General features: G+C 39.3%; 1 protein-coding gene across 4 annotated transcripts in view; it reads left to right on the top strand.

Moving 5' to 3' along the window:
- The window catches only part of LOC132397220 (synaptotagmin-7-like), a 518,616-nt gene that overhangs the window by 444,323 nt on the left and 55,138 nt on the right, over positions 1–19,155 (top strand). For all 4 annotated transcript variants that reach the window (XM_059975671.1, XM_059975674.1, XM_059975673.1 and 1 more), the window contains one exon: positions 117–252. In XM_059975671.1, the coding sequence (XP_059831654.1) occupies positions 117–252 (136 nt within the window). The remainder of the gene's footprint in view (positions 1–116; positions 253–19,155) is intronic.

The raw sequence follows: 19,155 nt of genomic DNA, 5'->3' as shown, positions 1-19,155 counted from the left end.
GTTAGTTCAGGAAAAGAAATGAGATAAAGACTCCTTTACTAATGGAGCAGCCGAAAATAGCACCCTGGTTTTATGAGGCCTGCTGTCAGATTGTTGACTACTATCTCCATTTGCAGGTTGCCCACAGGAAATAAGCCAGTAAATACAACTCCTGTGCAAGGGCAGGTCCCTCAGGATGACTCAGACAGAAAAACAGAACCCCGCTCCTCAGTCTCAGATCTGGTGAACTCTCTCACAAGTGAAATGCTAATGGTAAGTAGCCATGCCTGCTGCTGATGTATAAACCAAATTTTATAAAAGGATAAATCGCATTGTACATCTTTGGTGGAAGGGCATTGCAGAACTGTGATGCAATGAAAACATGATCTTGGTTTGGTGATTTTCCATCTTTACGCATATTAAGAGATTGTATATTATAAGTTTGCTACCATAATGTTGCAGGATGGATTCTCTGTGATTATCATACCTGGCATTTTATAGTCATAAAACATAAATATATTCTCACTGCTATTGTCCAAAGTTGTCAGGAAGTTGCTGCAGATCAGTTAATAATATTCAAGATTTATTTTGCTCTCTAAACATTAATAGAAATATGAATTTTAGACTATTGATTAGTTTGCTTAAAAGTTGATTTTCCAGTCCTTTTTTTCAACAAACACCAATACCTTGTATGCAAAAATCTCTTTTAAAAAAGGAAAACTCACGATGTTTTGAAATGACTCTAGGATTTCTGGAGCTTCCTTGCAGAGAACAGAGTCAAGTCTGCTTCCAGTATCAGTGGTGGTATCTGAAAAGAAGTGGGAGAGCATTCATAATCTGCTGCCTGTGATGTAGTGCCAACCTTTTACCCTACTCTGCGATAAACCTAACCTTCCCGTCTATATAGCCTTCCACTTTTCTGCTATACCTGTGCCTATCTAAGAGCTTTTTAAATGTTCCTGCTGTATTTGCCTTTAGGTTGGTTTGTGCTTTTCATGTCAGTGAAGTCTTCTTTTCTGTAGTTTGGCCAGATATGATTCTAGCTGGCAAAATGTTTGACAATGGGAAAGAGTATTCCCTGTTGTTAGCAAGACTTTCATTTTTTTTTGTTTTGTTGGATGCTCTATCCTGATGATCTTTAACAATATCCAGGCTTATGTTTTATGCAACACACACAAAATGCTTGAGGAATTTAACAGGTCAGGCAGCATCCATAGAGAGAAATGAACCTTCAACATTTTGACTCTTCATTGGGTCTGAAAAGAAAGAGAGCAGAAACCAGATAAAAGGATGCAGGGAGAGGGAGGAGCACAACTGGTGGGTGATGGGCGAATTCAGATGAGACGAAGAGAGTAGGAAGGAGGGAAGTAGAGTAAGTAGAAGAAAAACTGCAAGTAATTGAGAAATTTTTATTCTTAAATTGAATCTAATTATGTCAGAGTTACTATATGATAATTGTTTTTGTCTCACATAATATATTTGCCACATTTCATTTTCTGAAACCAAATTAAGCACTTCTATCTGTATTCTAAAAATTAGTCCATGTGGACATAGTAGAATAAATGCTGTTTGGTTCCTTGTAATGATTGCAGCATAAGGCAGGGGATGGGTGTGAGCAGAGGTCTTTATATCTTCCAGATATCAGAACATTCCAAAGAACTTTCCAGCTCGTGAAATATTTTTTGTTAAATGTGGTCATTTATAAATAGGAAATCAATGAAAAATGATTTTTCACCTAGCAACACAAGCAACAAGATAATGACCAGATATTGCATTATAAATATTAATAAGGGTGAAATATTGGTCAGAAAACTGATAATTGTGCTATTTTCTTGGAAAATTACCAAAGTACTTGAAGGTTTCTTGTAACCATCTGGAATTTCCAGCTGCTTCTATCATTTCTCTCTTTCTCTCACTCTCTCGTTTTCTCTCTCCTTACTGTCTTCTATGAACAAGACAATTTTATATCCAAGTTATCAATTTTCCATGAACTATGTAACTTGATAACTTGATTTTTCAAACTGCCTACCATGATGGACCCTGTCAAATGCACCTCATGTCTTCAATATCTGTTGCCCAACCTTCATCGGTCATCTTTGTCACTCCTTCAAAAAAGCTCACATTTGAGAGAGAAGACCATCCACTCACAAATCCATATATTCACAAAAAATAACCATTCTCAATGAAAAAAAATCCTTACATTCTTATATAAAAATCAGTGTTTTATTTTCATACAATTTTGAGCTCTGAAGCAGTCCAGGCTTCTTCAAGAGAATGAATTAAGAACAGAACACTTTTGCCTCGTGACAGTAGGAAAGAAATAGAAATTCCCCATCTTTCTTCTTTATTTCATGAAAAAGCAATTACGATTTTTCCACGGAACAGCAATTTCTGATTACTCTTTATCCAAATATAATTTGGATTAGTCAGAAATAGCAGTTCTCAAATGCAGCAGTGAAATTAAATGTAAATACTTCAATAGTAAATGTTCAAGCTAATCATAAACATAACTATTATAGAAATTGTCAAATTTAACTGCATGAAACTACTGTAATTTAACTGAAATCAATTTAAAATGAAATATGAAGAGACCTCACTTGGAGTACCCTGCTCAGTTCTGGTCGCCTCACTATAGGAAGGACATGGAAACCATAGAAAGGGTACAGGGAGATTTACGAGGATGTTGGCTGGATTGGGGAGCATGTCTTATGAGAATAGGTTGAGTGAACTCGGCCTTTTCTCCTTGGAGTGACGGAGGATGAGAGGTGACCTGATAGAGGTATACAAGATGATGAGAGGCATTGATCATGCGGATAGTCAGAGGCTTTTTCCCAGGGCTGAAATGGCTAGTACAAGAGGGCACAGTTTTAAGACGCTTGGAAGCAGGTACAGAGGAGATGTCAAGGGTAAGTTTTTTATGCAGAGAGTGGTGAGTCTGTGGAATGGATTGCCAGCAACAATGGTGGAGGCAGAAACGATAGGGTCTTTTAAGAAACTCCTGGATCAGTACAAGGAGTTTAGAAAAATGGAGGACTATGGGTAAGCCTAGGTAATTTCTAAGGTAAGGACATGTTCGTCACACCTTTGTGGGCTGAAGGGCCTGTATTGTGCTATGGGTTTTCTATGTTTCCAGTTCTTTCTGTATTACCTGTAGTCTGTCTTTGTAGTGTAACATGCTGAACAAACTCACAATTTAGATGAACTAACAATGCGACAATAGTTTCTGCAGGCTGATTTTGGAAGTTTTTATGGCATTATAATCCATCAGGTATTAGTCCACTGCCTAAAACTGTACTTGGAACAGAAATTTCTATAACCAAAACTAGGTATACTACACACTTACAATGGAATATAATCCTGCAACAGCCAACATAATCAACATAATTCTTCAAAGATACAACATTCTGTAGACTACAGCAATACAAGTCACACCCAATGCACTGCAGTGTCTTTACTTGACTAATACAATTTAGAGCGCACATCTTAAAATTGAAATGTATGTACTCATTTAGGATTCATATGTATTAGGAATAATGACCTTGTATTGAATTGTAAACTCAAGGTGTGAAATTTCATGTGATATTCCCAGGCTGAAAGACAAAGAAATCTCCACATTATTGAAAATCAATTCAAAACCGAAAGTATTACTTGTTTCTTTATAGAAAAGCAAGGTTACAATTGTAAGTGGTGGTATTGACAATAAAAAACAGACAAAAAGACAGAAAATGCTGGAAATACTCAGAGCTCTGTGGAGCAAGAAACCAAGCTGATATTTAAGGTTAAATTTTCATTAAAAAGATCTGCTTTTCATTGATAGTATTCATCAGAACATTTTCAAGGTTACTTGATGAAAACTAAATATGCAGTACTGTTTTTGTACAGTATATTATCCAGTTTTCATGAAGAAAAATACTATCAATAAAAAGCAGAGCTCACACCCTTCATGATCACAAAATTCATAATTTTCATATCCTTTATCATCTATATTAATGACTTGGATGATAATATGGTCAACTGGATCAGCAAATTTGCAGATTATACCAAGATCTGGGGTACAGTTAACAGTGACAAAGGCTACATCAAAGCTTGCGAAGTGATCTGACTGAACAATGGCAGATGGAACTAGTGTGAGGTGTTGCACTTTGGGTCGACTTGTTCAGTGAATGATAGGTGTGCAGTAGAACAAAGGCACCGGAAAGCGGTATCACAGACAGCCAGGTAAAGAGAGGTTCTGGAATATTGGCCTTTATAAATAAAAGCATTGAGTACAGGAACTGGGATGTTATATGTTGAAATTCTATAAGGCATTGATGAGGCCAAATTTGGAGTATTGTGTTCAGTCCTGTTGAGTGCATTATTGTGTGCATTAGTAGGAGACACCAGCAGGATGACGGTAGAGCAGTAATAGCCAGAGTTTCTAAGAGCAATTCAGAAGGCACAGGATAGATTTATTCCAAAGAAGTATTCTAAAAGGAGCATGAGGAAACCATGGTTGACAAGTGAAGTCGAAAACCAAAAAAAGAGGGCATGTAATAGTGGGAAGCTTTTAAAAACCAACAGAAGGCAACCAACTAAAAATGCAAAAAAAGATGGAATATGAAGCTAAGTTAGCCAATAATATGAAAAAGGATGAAAAAAAATTACATATACACTGTGGCCACCAGGATACATTTACCTTGATTTATAATCCAGTGTACCTGCTTTTAATGCAAGTACCTAATCAGCCAATCGTGTGGCAGCAACTCTGCATAAAAGCATGCAAACATGGTCAGTTCTATGAGCAAAAATGCCTTGTTAATGAGAAAAGTTAGAGGAAAATGGCCAGACTTGTTAAGGCTGACAGGAAGGCGACAGTAATTCAAATAACCACGTGTTACAAGAGTGGTGTACAGAAATGCACCCAACTGACGTGCAAGATGTTGAACCTTGAAGTGGCTACAGCAGCAAAAGACCATCAACATAAACCCAATTCTGATATAGTTCTCAATTGTGGGCTGAGAGAGGAAAATTATGGTTAGGGAAAAAGGGAAGGAGAGGGGAGGGAGTGGGAGCTCCAGAAGACATTCTACAATGTTCAATAAACCGATTGTTTGGAATCAAATAACCTTGCCTGGTGTTCCTGGGCTTGGTGTGTCTGTACCTATGCCACTCTCCGCCCCGGCACGCCTCTCCCACAGTGCTCCACATTCACCACTCCCAACATTCTTTGCTCCTGCCAGATCTACAAACATGCTATCATCTCCATGTTAACAAATGCAGTACTGACTGTGCAAAAGTCTAAGGCACTCTACTTGTTGTAGATGGGAGGAATAAACGTGCAGACTATTTTCCAAATGGGGAGCAAGTTCAGAAATCAGTCATGCAAATAAACTTCTGAGTCCTAGAGTAGGATTCCCTAGAGGTTAACTTGCAGGTTGAGTTGGTACTAAGGAATCCAAATGCAATGTTAGCATTCATTTCAAGAGGACTAGAACATAAAAGCAAAGATGTAATGCACTGGACAGACAGCACTTGGGATATGGTGAGCAGTTTTGGGCACCTTGTTTAAGAAAGTATGTGTTGCAATTGAATGGAGTCTAGAGGAGGTTCATGAGAATGATCCTAGAAATGAAAGGATTAATGTATCAGGAATGTTTGATGCCTCTGGGCCTGCACTGGGAGGAGTTTAGAAGAATGAGGGGAGATCTCATTGAAATGTATTGAATAATGAATAACCTAGTGTGGTGAACTACATATACCTGTCTGGACACGCCTCCAGCTGACTGCTCCTGTGGCTCCTCCCACAGACCCCGGTATAAAGGCGATCAAGGCCTGAGCCCGGCCTCTCAGTCTCCAGGATGGAGTACGGTGGTCACTCACTGCTTGTTCCTTCTTCCAGTCAATAAAAGCCGATATCTTGCCTTTACATCTCAGAGTGAGTTATTGATGGTGCATCACCTAGATAGGGTGGATGTGGCGAGGATACTTCCTACAGTAGAGGGGTCTAGGACCAGAGAGCACGGCCTCAGAATACAAAGTCGTCCCTTCAGAAGAGAAATGAGGACGAATTCCTTTAGCCTGACCATTGATCACAGTTCCACAAATAGTCAACTTCTACCTCCACCCAACAATTAAAATGTTCCAACTCTAACAAATCTATTCCTGACATGCAGCTGCACTAAATACCCTAGTTCCTGCCTGTGACAAATTACTGCAACTTTCACCCAAACCGAAACTCCTACTTTGAATCTTGCTCCTCCAATGCACAGCAACTTTCTCCATCCACTGCTTTTCACCTCCCCCACACTTACTTGTTTGTATCTCTCCCTTGGCTGCAGACCAAACTGATCTTTAGAGCTCTGCACTAGTTTGTTTAATAGAGCACATTTCTTTTCATGAACAAAATGCATGTGGACCTAATGTTACTTTAACTAGTTTGTGTGCCTTTGTGGGCATCAGTGAAATTTTAGTGCACTTCCAGCCACAAATGTTGACTGAAATAGGATTTATTTTGATTCCCAGCAGCAGTCCAGGCAGTCAGAGCCCAGCCATTAACTGTAATGAGTGCAGTACCTCATTCTGTTATATTTTTCTCATTATGTGGAATGTGTCCCCTGCAAATCAGTGATTCAAACTGATGGCAGTTTGATGTAAGATTTCAAATTATCTTAAAGAACATTTTACCTCAGCATATAAATTGCTGGGTTGTATGTGGAGGTACTTTATGATGTGGGTTCCAAATTCCTTCTCAGTAGCTTAAAACAATGCACATGATTTATTCCAGAATTTAATTTAAAGTACCTGTGGTTTATTTAGATCATTCTTGTTATGTTTTGTACTTCAAAGCATTAATATTAATTCAAAGCAAAACAAGGAGCTGGGAGATAAGTGTGTATTTCATTTTTACTTAAAGTGAGTCCTGCATGGTAGTGTCATGATGCTTACAATTCACTTATTTTTACATAGAACCTGTAATGAATTGACTAAATGACAAGAATGCTTAGTCAAACAATGTACTTACAATATTACTCAAAAACTACTGAATGTTAAATACACAATACTCCTCCTTGCTTAGCTATAAACTCCAACTCAATATAGAATGCATCTCAACTACTGTATACATAGTATATACTGTATACTATATAATACAATTACTATACAGACATCCACAGCATGGTGAGTTTTAAATTGTCCCATGCAAACTAAAGATTTAATCACTGTGGAGGATTTCTACCTCCTCAGATAACTTATTTCCCAACAATGGGAGTCACTCTGCTTGGCAGGAGACTTGTGGTAGTGAAACGATCTTAGGTTCAGGGGCCTCCTCCGAGGTGGTTGTAGGAGATGACTCTGGGACTGAAGGAAGTGGCTCTGACACTTCTGGAAACCTTTTTTCTTCTTTCCTCATCTTCTGCCTCTGGATCTACTTCAATCCGTGCTTCTCTCCTTTTCAACTCGTCTTTCATTTTCTTGCCTTCCTTCTTCTTCTTCCAATTTCTTGTGAGTATCTCTGAATTTGCTAATTTCTTGAGAAATTAGGTCTTGTTTACCCTCTTCCATTTCCATAGCACTTATGTCATATTCACCTTTCTTTTCCTTTTTCTTCTTTCTAGTTTGTGCACCTTGAACTTGGGGAGGTGCACTTAATTCTCTTATTAATCCTTCTGTTGCTCCCTTTACAATCTGATTTCTTAATTTCCTCATCCACAAAATCATCTTATGAGCCCACCGTTTCATATCTCCGTTCACTTTCTTTTGGCCTTACACACATTGTGGACTGAAAAGCTTGAACATATAGACATTAAGAAAGAGGATGTGCTGGAGCTTTTGGAAAGCATCAAGTTGGATGAGTCACCAGGACTGGATAAGATATACTCCAGGCTACCATTGGAGGTGAGGGAGGAGATTGCTGAGCCTCTGGCAAAGATCTTTGCATCATCAATGGGGGCAGGAGAGGTTCAGAGGATTGGAGGATTGCAGATGTTGTTCACTTATTCAAGAAAGGGAGTAGAGGTAGTCCAGGAAAATATAGACCAGTGAGTCTTACTTAAGTGGTTAATTTGATGGAGAAGATCCTGAGAGGCAGGATTTATGAACATTTGGAGAGGCATAATATGATTAGGAATAGTCAGCATGGCTTTGTCAAAGGCAGGTCATGCCTTATGAGCCTGATTGAATGTTTTGAGGATGTGACTAAACACATTGATGAAGGAAGAGCAGTAGATGCAGTGTATATGGATTTCAGCAAGGCATTTGATAAGGTACCCCATGCTTGGCTTATTGAGAAAGTAAGGAGGCATGGGATCTAAGGGGACCTTGCTTTGTGGATTCAGAATTAGCTTGCCCACAGAAGGCAAAGAGTGGTTGTAGACGGGTCATATTCTGCATGGAGGTCAGTGACCAGTGGTGTGCCTCAGGGATCTGTTGTGGGACCCTTCTCTTTGTGATTTTTATAAGTGACCTGGATGAGGAAATGGAGGGATGGGTTAGTAAATTTGCTGATGACACAAAGGTTGGAGGTGTTGTGGATAGTGTAGAGGGTTGTCAGAGGTCACAGCAGGACATTGATAGGATGCAAAACTAGGCTGAGAAGTGGCAGATGGAGTTCAACCCAGGTAGGTGTGAGGTGGTTCATTCTGGTAGATCAAATAAAATATGATGGCAGAATATAATATTAATGGTAAGACTGTTGGCAGTGTGGAGGATCAGAGGGATTTTGGGGTCTGAGTCCATAGGACACTCAAAGCTGCTGCGCAGGTTGACTCTGTGGTTAAGAAGGCTTCATCAACTGTGGGATTGGGTTTAAGACCCGAGAGGTAATGTTGCAGCTATATAAGACCCTGGTCAGATCCCACTTGGAGTACTGTGCTCAGTTCTGGTCACCTCACTACAGGAAGAATGTGGAAACTATAGAAAGGGTGCAGAGGAAATTTACAAGGATGTTGCCTGGATTGAGGAGCATGCCTTGTGAGAATAGGTTGAGTGAACTTGGCCTTTTCTCCTTGGAGTGACGAAGGATGAGAGGAGACCTGATAGAGGTGTATAAGATGATGAGAGGCATTAATTGTGTGGATAGTTGAGGCTTTATCCCAGGGCTGAAATAGTTAACATGAGAGGGCACAGTTTTACATGTGGGCAATGTAGCATCATCCAATACCTTTCTTAATTCATTTTCAGTTGACTGTATTGCAAGGGAAGGAGCACGCAAATTATGAAGGGACCTCCAATCATGTTGTAGTTGTCTCAGCCAATCACAACTCCACAATGGTAGCCCTTTTATTTTGACCATATTCAAGGCCAACATGGCTTGTTGGTTGTTGTATTTCACAGTTACGAATGTAATTCCCACAGGAGTTATCTTTTCTCCGGTATTAGATCTTAGTTGGATATCTGGAGGCTTCAGTTTAGTGTGTTTGAAATGCCATTTAAACACATTTTGTGGAATGACTAAAACAGCCAAGCCAGTGTCCAATTCTATTTTAATGAATTTGTTGTTTACTTCTGTTGTAAGCCATATTGCTTGTCTATTGTTATCTTTCACATTGTAAATCACAAGACTACTATATCACTTTCATCATTATCAGACTTGTGAGCAACAGCATGCAGATAAGTGCTCTTTTTGAAACTGTAACTTGACTTTTTATCTTTTTTATTCCCCGTGCAGTCTATTTAGTTTCTGCCTGACATTCTCTCTATATGTGTCTTATTTTGTTGCATTTTCTGTAAGTTTCACCTTTGAACCTGCACTGATCTGGTGTGCAGTGTGTGAGACCCTGCCATAATGGTAACACAATTAGTTTGGCTATGCTTCTGTTTAGTTGTCACAATTTTGTTCATGCTCACTTTCATTCCTGACTGCAACTCAATTGTGTTTCTCTCTGCTGTTTCCATTGATACAGCTATTTCAACTGCTCTTCTAAATGTAAGTTGTGCTTCAGTTAGGATCTGTTTTTGAATGCTTTCCTTGAAGATTCCACAAACTTAATGATCTCTCTGTGCATTAAGAATACTTAATCAAACAATATGTTTACAATATTTCTGAAATATTACCACAATATTAAATGCCCACCAATTCCTTTGATATATCCTAGATCAACCTTCAGAATTTTGCCATCTTGAAATATTTCATTTTTTTCTAAGTTTTCAACATCTCAATACCTGGCACAAGGGATTAGCATTTTTGTCATCTTCATGCTGCCTGCAGGGCTTAAAATTGTCTGTTGTTTCTTGCCAGATAGAACTGAACAAAGTTTTCAAGGAAAGATCAGGCAGGCATTAATTTTAGCTGCTTCCTTCTCTAATTCATTTAAACTGTTTTGATTGAAAACTATCTTGACTTTTTTTGATTGCTTTTCTACTTGATTAGGCATCTTGAGGAACAGGGCAACTGAGTCTCCAAGGTCTCTTTCACCTTCATCCTTTGTGATTATATACTAGTTGCATAATTTATAGTTCTGTAACTTTTGAGTTGCTGTTTCAAGTTCTGTCCTAGACAGCTTGGAAAACCTGAACATTTCTGCTCATACTATTGCATTTCTGAATGCTGGTCACTTGTAAATTAAATATAGTAATGGTTCTAAAGTTGCTCCATCAACAATATTTATTAATAATTTGGCTGAATAGTAAATCATTAGATCTTGATGCTACAGTTACCCTGATTTGAATTGCAATTTACAGTCTCCATCTGCCCATGCGTACCTGGTCTTAATGCGGAAGATGGATCCAGATGGCCTGAAATATCTCAGACTCCAACAGTATAGTCTGGGCAGCACAAATATTTGGGCAACTAAAGAATTACTTCCCCTGAAATTCCTCTGGAATATTTGATAATTTATTATGTTTTTATTATCGCAAATAAAATTGAAGTAAATTTAAGTAAAAAGTGAAGTAACTTATTTCTTTACTCCAAATAAAAAATAGCTAGCTAAAATAATCAAAAAAACATTTATAAATAATTAAAAACATCAGAATTTGATAAAATAAATAATTTATAAATAATCTTGCTCTTCTCATTGTCTCCTAATCCAGAGCTCTGCAATACTCTTTCAAGTCTGCAGGGTCTTGGATCCTGCAGTTGTGTTAACCTGCAGTTGGAAGTCAATTCTGGACTGTACTGAGAGTAACTTAGGAAGTTCCACATTTGACAGAAATCACAGTTAGAGTGTTTCTGCATCTGTGGCTCCATTAGGGAGTACCAGTGTTGGTTTGTAAAGGCTGACCCAAAGCTTAAGTGTGTCCAGCTCAATGGACAACAGAAAGCCAGATAGGAACATGACCTGTGAGAATGTCAGACAATGACTGTAGATAAGTTAAGGAGTCCATAAGTCTGCAGGAGGTAGAGTAATGAAATAGAATCTATCTAATAAGGCAACCAACTAGCAGTTGTCAGTTTGCAGAAGAATCGTGGTGTGCTGATTCATGTGATACACCATTTCTACAAGCTATTGAGAAATCAAATAGTAAGGAAGCCACTATGGTAAGAGGACTGAAGTACATATGTAAGGAAGTCTTGACACAAGATATGGAAAGACCACTCATAAAATATTAGTTTTGATTTTTATACCCAAGGAAAGATATACTTCTCTTTGGATCAGTACACCATGGACTTGCCACATTAATTTTAAGGGAAGATTCAGCAGGACAGCTAATATCCACTGGAGATGAAAAGAATGAGAGGTGATCTTACTGAAAGATAAAAGATTCTAGAAATGATACACAGATTTGCAAGTGAATGGCTGTTTCCTTTGGCTGAAGAACTCAAAACTGGAGGGCAGTTAGGAAAGATGAGATCAGGGCGATATTGAGATACGATATAAGATCTAAAGAGCAGAATGTTGAATCCATCTAGGTAGAGATTAGGAACGGTAAAGGGAAAAAGTCAGTCATGGGAGTTGTCTATCAGCCACTTAATAATAACATCACAGTGACACAGGCAATAAGCACAGAAATATCTGAGGCATGTAAGGATGGAACAGCAGTTAGCATGGGGGACTTTAGCTTGCACATAGATTGGGTGAATCTAGTTGGTCGAGGCAATCTTGAGAAGGACTTCATATAATGCAGCTGTAATAGCCTTTCTTGAACAGCATATTTCTGTACCTACAAGGGAACATGGTATCTTCGATCTGGTCCTGTGCAATGAGACAGGTAAAATTAGTGATCTTGTAGTTAGAGATCCTCTTGGAAAGAGTGATCACAGTGTGACTGAGTTTCTCATATAAGTGGAGGTGCAATTGTTCAGTCTAAAACCAGTGTATTATACCTAAACAATGGAGACTGCAATGGGATGAGGGAGGATTTGGATAGGGTAGACTGGGAACACAGGCTACATTGTGGGACAATTGAGGAACAGTGGAAGACTTTCAAAATGATTTCTCATGGTGCTCAACAAAGGTATATTCCAGTTAAAAGCAAGGACAGTACGAGTGGGGCTAGCCAGTCTCAGATAACTAAGAAAATAAAAGAAAGCATCAAACTAAAAGCTTGTGTGTACAAAGTCACCAAGAGTCGTGGGCAACTGGAAGATTGGGAAAACTTTAAAAAGCAACAAAAAACCACTGAGTGAGCAACAAAGAAAGGGAAGCTAGATTATGAAAATAAATCAGCAGAAAATATAAACAGAAAGTAAAAGTCTTTATAATTATATAAAGCAGAAAATGGTTGCTAAAATGAATGTAGGTCCCTTGGAGAATGAGAAGGGAGGATTGATACTGGGTAATAAGAAAATGGCAGAGGCTTTGAATTACTATTTTGTGTTGGTCTTCACAATGGAGGACACACTTAACATGCCAAATAAAGATATTTTGGATGCAATGGGAGGTGAGAACCTGGATACAACAGCTATCACTGAAGACGTTGTGCTGAGCAAACTGGTGGGCCTAAAGACAGGTAAGTCCCTGGTCCTGATGGAATGCATCCCAGGGTACTGAAAGAAATTGCAAATATTATAGTAGAGGCTTTGGTGATAATTTACCAAAATTCTCTGGACTCTGGGCAGGTCCCAGCGGAATGGAAGACGGTGAATGTCATGCCACTGTTCAAGAAAGGATGTAGGCAAAAGGCAGGTAACTATAGGCCAGTAGGTTTAATGTTTGTAGTTGGGAAAATACTTGAAACTATCATTAAAGAAGAAATAGCGAGGCATCTGGAAAGAAAAGGATCCGTCAGGCAGACGCAGCAATGATTCAGCAATGGCAGGTCCTGGTTGACAAATTTACACAAGCACAGTGGATAAAGGGGAACTTTGATTTACTTGGATTTACAGAAGGTGTTCAATAAGGTGCCACATAAAAGACATATCCATAAAATAATGATATATAGAGTTGGGGGTGATGTATTAGCCTGTATAGAGAATTGGTTAACCAATAGAAAATGGACATTTGGGGTATACTTGTGTCTCTCTGGTTGGCAATCAGTGTTGAGCGGTGTGCCACAAGGGTCAGTGCTGGGCTCGCAATTGTTCACGATATACATTTACGATCTGGAAGAGGGGACCAAGTGTAGTGTATCTGATGACACTAAATTGAGTGGAAAAGCAAATTGTGCAGAAGATATGGAGACTCTGCAGAGAGATATAGATAGGTTAAGTGAGTGGGCAAGGGTCTGGCAGATGGAGTACAATGTTGGTTAATGCAAGGTCATCCACTTTGGAAGGAAAAAAGGGTGACCAGATTATTATTTAAATAGTAAAAATTGCCACATGCTGCTGTGCAGAGGGACTTGGGAGTGCTTGTGCATGAATCACAAAAGGTTGGTTTGCAGGTGCAGCAGGCTATCAAGAAGGCAAAAGGAATGTTGGCCCTCATTGCTAGAGGGATTGAATTTAAGAGCAAGGAGGTTATGCTGCAAATGTATGGGGTACTGGTGAGGCCGCACCTGGATTATTGCATGCAATTCTAGTCTCCTTAGTTGGGGAAGGATAATACTGGCTTTGGAGACAGTGCAGAGGAGATTCACCAGGTTGATTCCAGAGATGAGGGGATTAGTTTCTGAGGAGAGATTGAGTCACCTGTGCCTGTACTCTCTGGAATTCAGAAGAATAAGAGGAGATCTTACAGTAACATAAAATTATGAGAAGGATGGAAAAGAGAGAGGCAGAAAAGTTATTTCCACTGGTAGGCGAGACTAGAACTAGGGGACATAGCCTCAAGATTTGGGGGAATAGATTTAGGATGGAGTTAAGGAGGAACTGCTTTTTCCAGGGAGTGATGAATCTGTGGAATTCTCTGCCCAGTGAAACAATGGAGGCTACCTCAGTAAATATATTTAAGACAAGGTTGGATAGATTTTTGCATTGTAGGGGAATTAAGGATTATGGGGGAAAGGTCGGAAGGTGGAGATGAGTTCATGGTCAGATCAGCCACGATTTTATTGAATGGTGGAACAGGCTGGATGGGCCAAGTGGCCTACTCCTGCTCTTGTTTCTTATGTTCTTATCAGCTGAGTAAAATTTATTTGAGTAACATTCGATAATGCAGGAAAATATAGTCTTGTTCTCAGTGGCCTTTTATGTGAAAGCAGGTCAAAAGTACTGAGTTTGTAATTCATAGATTGGGCTTTATATACTTGGAGTTATGGTGATGATGATACTAAAAATATATGATAAATGCATTCATATATTACACAATGATCAAATATTTGGTGTCTCTTAATAATATGTATGTTGAATTAACTTGGCAGGTTATGGGGAGAAATTCCTTGTTTTGAACATTTTTAATGTGCGTAGTTAACAGTCCACCAAGGTGAATCAAACAGATGTGAGATATTTCTGAAGTGAGAATAAATTGAATAGGTGTTCAGCAGATAAACTGTCCTGACTTCCATTTTGAAAGAGCTGAGGGACCGTAAATACTTGATCTCATCTGAAAGAACCTAATTAGATGCAACCCTGAAACAACTGGGGTGCATCAGATGACTGGTGTTGCACTGGTCACCAGCAAGTCACTATTAGAGACAGAAGAATTGTATCAATAAAACCTTTAACTCTTACAAATCGGGTTTTGGATGGGTCACATAATAATCATGTGAAAAAAGAGATTCAAAGATTTGCTTTTCCCTCCAAACCAACGAAAAGTATTTAAAAGACTTGGACTTCAAGCTATTGTTTATCCACAACCAATAATAACTAGGTCATGAAAGCATAAATAAAACATATACAGTGCCTGTATGTGTTCTATTGAGAAAAAAGAGATAAACATAATTGATGCTAATTCATAAACTTTGGTCAGTTTGTCCTTGCTGAATTTTAAGACCTAGAGACATGCTGGTGACATATTGTCCTTTATGACTGGTATTTCTGCTGTTTTATTGCTGGCACAGACATTTTTTCTGAGGTTTATTGGCAGAAATAAGCTCATGTGAAGCTACACTTAGTTATCTTTATTCATTGAGAGGTTGTGGATTTTGTTGGCAAGCCTAGTATTTTATTTTTGATCTCTAATTGTGCTTTTACAAGAAGCAGTTAAATGTCAGCCGCCGTGTTGAGTCTGGAGTGAGACAAAGGTCAGACTAGGTAAGGTCAACAACTTACCTTCCTGAAAGGATATTAATGAGCTGCATGAGCCTTTACAACAGTCATATAGAGGTATGATTTTCTTTGCTATTATTGTAAAATTCCATATCATTTTGTATACTCATGTGTATTTTATGTTCATACATAATTTTAAGCAGTTATTGAGAGATAGCAGACAATCAAGAGGTGTGAGGTTATCTTATATCTGGCTCCGGTCAGATCAGACATTAAATATTGAAGAGCATTGAGGGGCCCAAAGGCCTCCACCTGCATTGAATTCATTTCATGCAACATGTGTGTGGATTTCAGTATTTTATCCATTTAATATTCAGACTAAATTTCAGTCAGCTGATGACAATATATCATGAGAGAGACACTTAGCCCCCACTTTATTAGGTGCACCGGCTCATTAATGCAAATATCATGTGGCAGCAACTCAATCCATAAAAATATGCAGACGTGGTCAGAGGCTTCGGCTGTTGTTCTGACCAAACATCAGAAAGGGGAAGAAATGTGATCTCAGTGGCTTTGACAGATTGCTGGTGTCAGACAGGGTGGTTTTTGGTGTCTTAGAGACTGCTGATCTCCTGGGATTTTCACACACAACAGGCTCTAGAGCTTACAGAGAATGATAAGGCAAATTTTTAAAAAATCATCCAATGAGCAGCAGTTCTGTGGGCAGAAATGTCTTGTTAATGAGAGAGGCAGAAGAGAATGGCCAGGCTGGTTCAAGCTGACAGGAAGGCGACAGTAATCCAAATAACCACACATTCCAACAGTGGTGTGCAGAAAAGCAGTTCTGAATGTACAACATGTTGTACTCTGAACTGGATAGGCTACAGCAGCAGAAGACCACACTGGGTTCCAGTCCTAAGTGCACTTTATTAGGTAATGGAGGTGCCTAGGTAAACTGGCCATTATGTGTACAGAACCAAAGTAGGCCATTTGACCCAACTAGTACATGTTGACTTTTTGTTTGTTCTTTTGTACCTCTACCTCAGCATCTATTGAAATGAATAAATGGACATTTTGGTCCAAGGTCTTTCTTCAGGACTGAGAAGGAAGGGGAAAGACACCAGAATATAAATATGGGTGGAGGGGAAGTGGGCAAGCTGGAATGTGACAGTTCGTGCCAGGTGAGTTGGAAAGTTCAAGGGCCTGAGAAGGACTCTGATAAGAGAGGAGAGTGGAGCATAGAAGAATGGGTAAAAGGAGGGGACGCAGGGGGAAGTGATAGGTGGGTGAGAAGAGGTCAGAGTGTGGAATAAAGGAAGAGGGGACGGAGGGATATTTTTTTTAAATGGAAGGAGAAATCAATACTGTCTTTTCCCTTCTCCCTCATAAGCTTGTCAAGCCTCCCCATAAATACATCCATACTATTCCCTCCAATTACTTCCTGTGTTAGCAACTTCCATGTTCTCTCTGGTGTTTCGGTAATAGAATTTCTTATGCTTTCCCCATCAGATTTCTTATTAAGCAGCTTATCACAATGGCCTTTAGTTATACTCTGCTGCACAAACAGAAATATCCTCTGTGTATTTATTCTATCAAAAAGGTTAATCATTTTTAAAGGCCTCTATTAGTTCACCCTTCATCCTTATAAAATGAGAAGAGTTTGTGAAGAGGAGTGGGGGAGTACTGAGCCATTGAACACAGCTTTGGGATTGTACTGTTAAATAATAGATGTGTGGAATTACCAATGTTGCTGTTAAGTTTCACTACAAAAATTGTTAATTGATAATTCCCTACCTGTTATACTACTATATAAAGCAGGCTGCAGAGTTTTACCAGAAAACGATTAGAAGTAGAAAGATGTTAATGTAGAGGCTTCTGCTGTAGAAAGAGGTGCTGCTTCACAGCTTCATTGACCCAGATTAATCCTGGCCTCTGGCACTGACTCGGTAGAGTTTGCATTTTCTCCCTGTGACTGCATGAGTTCTCTCCTAGTGTTTTGATCTCCTGCCAATTCCAAAATAAAAGTGCAAGTTTGTGGATAAGTTGACAACTGCAAGTTGCTTCTGGGTGTGAGAGGGTGATAAGAAGACTGGGCTGGGCAGGGATGGAGTTGGAGGATGGTAGGGGTAGGCTTGATGTGTAACCGAGAATGAATGGGGTTCAGAAAAGAGCATCCACTTCAGGAGTCTGGTGTCAGAACATAAAAATATAAGAAAGAGGAGCAGGTGTAGGCTATTTGGCCGATCAAGCCTGCTCCGCCATTCATGGCTGATCTGACCACGGACTCATCTCCACCTACCTGCCTTTTCCCCATAATCCTTAATTCCCCTACTATGCAAAAATCTATCCAACCTTGTCTTAAATATATTTACTGAGGTAGCCCCCACTGCTTCATTGCACAGAGAATTCCACAGATTCACCACTCTTCAGTGTTCTTCCTCATATTCATCCTAATTTACTCCCTCGAATCTTGAAGTTATATCCCCTAGTCTCACCTACCAGTGGAAATAACTTTTCTGCATCTGTCTTCTCTAACCCTTTCATAATTTGATATGTTTCCATAAGATCTCCTCTCACCCTTCTGAATTCCAGCGAGTATAGTCCCAGGTGACTCAACCTCTCCTCATAGTCTAACCCCCTCATCTCTGGTATCGACCTGGTGAACTCCTCTGCACTGCCTCCAAAGCCAGTATATCCTTCCTCAAGTAAGGAGACCAGAACTGCATATTGTGGGGCATGCTTCGGCTGCCCAACAGAGTCAACTGAGAATGTGTAGTCCTTGGTGATGTTGGCCTGAAAATGTTGACTCCAGTGAATCTGAAGGATTTTGTGGAAGTGCATTGGTGGTGTTTTTAACGGTTACACATGCTCAGAGCCTTAGCTCTAAGACATTATCAAGTCATTACCGAAACCTATGAGATGATGTGCCTTGCAATCACTGTCTAATGTCCTCTACCAAAATGCCCCTGCTAGATCGTAATTCCAACCCACAACAAAGGTTTATGATGACACTTTGGAAACACTGCACCACTTCTCCTATCACAGGAACCACCTCTCAGTGATAGAAAATACCAAAGGAGAAATTTGCCACCACCTTCAATATACCAGCATAGCCTTTGGTATAGCGAGGAAAAGAGTTTTTAAAGATGAAGACCATACAAACCTGGAAAACTCATGGTCTGAGCAATAGTGATCTCTGTCCTTGGGGATTATGCTCTAATCCCACAGATGTTCACTTCAGCATAGTCTTCTATGCAAGGAAGAAGCTTGCTTTGTAGGACTCAATAAGATCCTTCATTAAATCTGCTGATTTCCATGGTAGTTACATAAAGGAGGCACTTTATGAACTTAAGTTTTAACTTTGCTCATCAGCATGTTTACTGGTTCCAGTGTTATAAGTTTGCTTGATGTTCTCCTAATATTTGATGTTAGCGAAATGAAGAAAACTAGTTGGGCTGTTGAAGTCTACTCCACTGGTAGAAAATTCAGGTTAAGGCGAAGAAAATCTGAGCCCTCAAGACTGCACTGAAGATTACACCAATGGTGTTACCATTATTCAGAAACCTGCTCCTGAAAGTGGCAAGTCATACTGCAGGTCCCTAGGATTTAGAATCACCATCAGTTGTCCTTGGATAAATTGAAACACAGTTTGCCATTGATAGTAGGGGACTGTTTAGGTATAAAATTAAAATACTACCTGAACTGGATTCAAACACAGAGCTTCCATTTTT

Source organism: Hypanus sabinus, chromosome 7 (assembly GCF_030144855.1).
Source record: "Hypanus sabinus isolate sHypSab1 chromosome 7, sHypSab1.hap1, whole genome shotgun sequence".
In the NCBI taxonomy this organism is placed as follows: domain Eukaryota; kingdom Metazoa; phylum Chordata; class Chondrichthyes; order Myliobatiformes; family Dasyatidae; genus Hypanus; species Hypanus sabinus.
The sequence above is the reverse complement of the archived record's forward strand: the minus strand, read 5'-3'. Positions and strand labels throughout refer to the sequence as shown.